Source organism: Austrofundulus limnaeus, unplaced genomic scaffold (genome assembly GCF_001266775.1).
Source record: "Austrofundulus limnaeus strain Quisiro unplaced genomic scaffold, Austrofundulus_limnaeus-1.0 Scaffold23, whole genome shotgun sequence".
NCBI lineage: Eukaryota > Metazoa > Chordata > Actinopteri > Cyprinodontiformes > Rivulidae > Austrofundulus > Austrofundulus limnaeus.
This window is the reverse complement of record NW_013952425.1, coordinates 201,072-204,707: the sequence shown is the minus strand read 5'-3', so window position 1 is coordinate 204,707 and position 3,636 is coordinate 201,072. Positions and strand designations below refer to the sequence as shown.

Sequence of the window (3,636 nt, the reverse complement as noted above, 5' to 3'; positions counted from 1 at the left end):
CTAGATGTCTGTCTAACCCCGTTGGCCGATTGCTTCGACCAATTACGTCAAGTATTGAGCTCCAGCGTTTAAACTTTATTTTTTTAAAGGAGCTTTGATTGTAAAGTAAAATAAATCAATACATACAAAATTTTAATATGGATTACAAACGTCAACTGTTTTTGCTATTGCCTTCCTGCTACGTAAGCAGACACAAAGCATTGTGGGAAATCAGAACCGTGACCCAAAGCAACAGTCAGCAAGGATGTACAGTATACCTTYACAATAAGTGTGTTTATCTGGGAGGGTGCTGTTGGATAGATCACGTGTGTTGTGATTCATTAACAGCCATACCTTCTGCTGTTCAAGATAATGATGACTTGTAGACAATTAGTTATTAACGGTACTGTGTTATAATTTTAGAAAGCACAAACCTGCTTATTAATTATAAAAATTAGTAAGACTGCTAAAGCGCAAATGAAATACTTAGGTCTGCAATTAGCGGATTTGCGCTTTAGCGGGCTGGTGCCCACCACTGTTTAGTACCTTTCCTTTGAGCTCCATGTCGTTTATTGTTGTGTTGCAAATAAAATTCCATGAAATTTGCTCACTTTATTATAAAAGCCCCACCCACATGAAGGTGGCACTCTGCTCAAAGCAAACACAACCAGAGTCTGGGTAGAATAAGGCTTACAATGCAATGCAAAAATACCTTAACAGAATGSTTAAGATCTTGCTTTTTTTAAGGTTTGACTAAATTACTATTTGTCATTACTTAACACTGGATTACCTTAATTTAAACTCTAGCAGAAAAGGTGGCCATAGATATCCTTTCCTTCCAGGAATGCTAAGTCTGTGATGATAATTGAGGCCTTTTTACCTGAAATTCAATGTAAAAATCTTTTCCAGGGATTATACTGCAAACCAGTCTGATAACTRAAAACACTGCCTTCTATTATGCTTTTAGAAACTCTAGGAACCGTGAGTAAACCTGCAATTCAACCCACACTCCACGAAGCAAACAGTGTTGGCAGAGTTTAAATGAGATTCAAATGATTTTTCTTTTTAACTCATCTGACATTATGCACTGAAATGAAAGATGCAGCTGTGAGACACTAAAACAAGGGCAAGTAAACACTTCAAAAGATAATTACAGTGAAATAAATCGGTTATCAGAAAAGAAGTGAAAAGCGAAACMAAACCAAACACTGCAAAGGTTTATTTCACCTTCTGAAATGAACGAATTATGTAAAATAAATGCGGATACTTATACGAGCAAACGCTTTAAAATAATAACTTGACTGCAGTTATTATAGAAACCAGTTTCTTGCAAATGCAATTAAAATGCTCCGTAAGCCAATGTTTACCACAAAATACCAGGAAAAAAATAACTTTATGTAGGTGATTATTAGAGATGCACYGTGTTTCATCACTTTACCAGAGCTTCTTCTGCATTATGTCCCTGGTGTTTATAGAACAAAAAGCGTTATCGTCGAACACTTTGTCAAAATGCTTTTGATACATCTCTTTCACTGTCTAATAAATCAGAGGCAGCACTTTATTATATTGGCAGTAGAGAAGATATTGACATGGCATTTTGGTGGCATTATGAAGCCAGTTTAATATCCCCTTATTGTGTTGTAACAGCATCAAATCATACATCATCTCTGGCGTGAGTTGGAGCCCTAAATGCCCGATTGAGCTGATGCACCAACTTTATAAAGGTTAGCTCAGCGTAAAAATGATAACACCTCAAAGGCGGCGGATCCRTGAATGCGGCGTGGATCATTTTGTGGGTCTCTGGTGTATTTAAAACTTCCAGTATCTGCAAAGAACCTTTCATCTTTTTTTTTCCTTTTTACTAAATAAATGCAAGTAAACATAGAAGAAGGCAGCTTTTATGGATTTGACATTTGCTTTGGCATGGGTGATCTGTGTGTGTCTGTTAGTAAAATATATTGAAAGCCCCTAGACGAATGTTAATGAAACTTGCAGAAATTTGTCAATAAATGTACTTCTACAACTGATTAACTTTTGGAGTCAATCTGATTCAAGATGGCTGCCACAACCTGCTGACTTTAATTCTACAGAAGAAGACTAGAACTCAGTCAATTCGACAGATAATGACCTAAAATTTGGTGTGGCAGTAGCTGACACTGATCACCAACATTTAATATGAGCATTAGCTAATTGTGCGAAATTTTTATTTGAAATTTAGCCACTAACCTTTTGGAGTCGACTCTTTGTCTGTTAGCAAAATATTTCCTGAACTGCTGGRTGCATTTTAATGAAATTCTCAGAAAATAGTCATTCAATAAACTTCTACAAATGATAAACTTTTGGAGCCAATTCATTTCAAGATGGCTGCCACAACCAACTAAGGTTAGAAAACATAAAAATGGGTATAAATCAGTAAAATTTTCCGATTTTGAGCTAAATTTTGGTGTGGTTGTAGCTGACAATTATACAAGAAAWACTTTTAAATACTACAAATATTAGAGAATCTTAGCTTAAAACTTTAGCGTTAGCTATTGAAGTTAACCGTGTTTGTCTGTTAGCAAAATATTGCATGAACCAGTGGACAGATTTTAACAAAACTTTCAGAAAATAATTATCAGATGTGTGTTTACAACTGATTGACTTTTTACGCCAGCCAGATTTAAGATGATTAACACAAAACACAGAATAAACACAAAACTATAAGTCTATAAACCAGTCAGTTTTACACATATAGATTTAAAATTTGGTGTGGTAGTAATAGCTTGTATTTTTTTCTTATTTTATTTTATTTTATTTTTTGTATTTCGTTTTTGTATTTATATGTCTGCAACAACAAATGGCTTTGTTTGTTTGCAGCTTCAAATGTGCTGAGAAAGGAAGACGAAAAAGAAATCCGTCTGGCAATCCTGACCTGCCTTTCTTAACATTCACATTTGCTTTCCTCTACAACCAGCTTTGTTCAGAGTATCGGAACGGTTCTCCCCATGTTCCTGGTCCTGGCCTTCATGGACTCCGTGTGCATGACCATCAAAAGCTTGGTGCTGGAGAAGGAGCTGCGGCTCAAGGAGGTGCTGCGAGCCGTTGGCATTCGAAACGGCGCCCTGTGGTCCGCCAGGTTCACAGAGAACATTGTTCTTCTCAGCATTCCCTGTGCGCTCATGAGTATCATGATTAAGGTCAGTGTGGTGGGTAAAAAAAAAAACAAAAATGTGGAAAATATCAAGATACAAAGCAGGTGATGGCGATAATTTTTAAGTCAAGTGGAGAAATATTAAAATGTCTAATAATTACGAATTTTATTAAGCCACTCAAATGTCATATCTTTTTGACAGAGCCCTATGAACTGGTTAAAAACAAACTAACAGTAAAACCTTATTACGTCCTATCTAATTGAGCCTAAACATGAATTTGACAAAACTTAAACCTCGGACTCTWCATGCTTTGTGTTGTGGTATTTTTTGCTGTTGTTGTTTTTTTTTAATCCAAACCCAATAATGAGCCCAGAATCAGATCTTTATCCGTAATTCTCCTCATCAAACTTCTCAGGCTAATTAATTAAGCATGCAACTAAAACGGCACTTGTATTTCTTTTTTGTTTCCTGTAATCGGCGGATGTTAGTTTTTAATTGCCTTTCTTTTGTGATTTCAGGGAAGGGG

General features: G+C 36.0%; 1 protein-coding gene across 1 annotated transcript in view; it reads left to right on the top strand.

Annotated features, from left to right (window-relative positions):
- The window catches only part of LOC106514836 (ATP-binding cassette sub-family A member 1), a gene marked incomplete in the record, with an annotated part of 219,691 nt that overhangs the window by 43,212 nt on the left and 172,843 nt on the right, over nucleotides 1-3,636 (top strand). Inside the window, 1 exon segment of the mRNA XM_014004287.1 lies at nucleotides 2,933-3,155. Within this exon segment, the coding sequence (XP_013859741.1) occupies nucleotides 2,933-3,155 (223 nt within the window).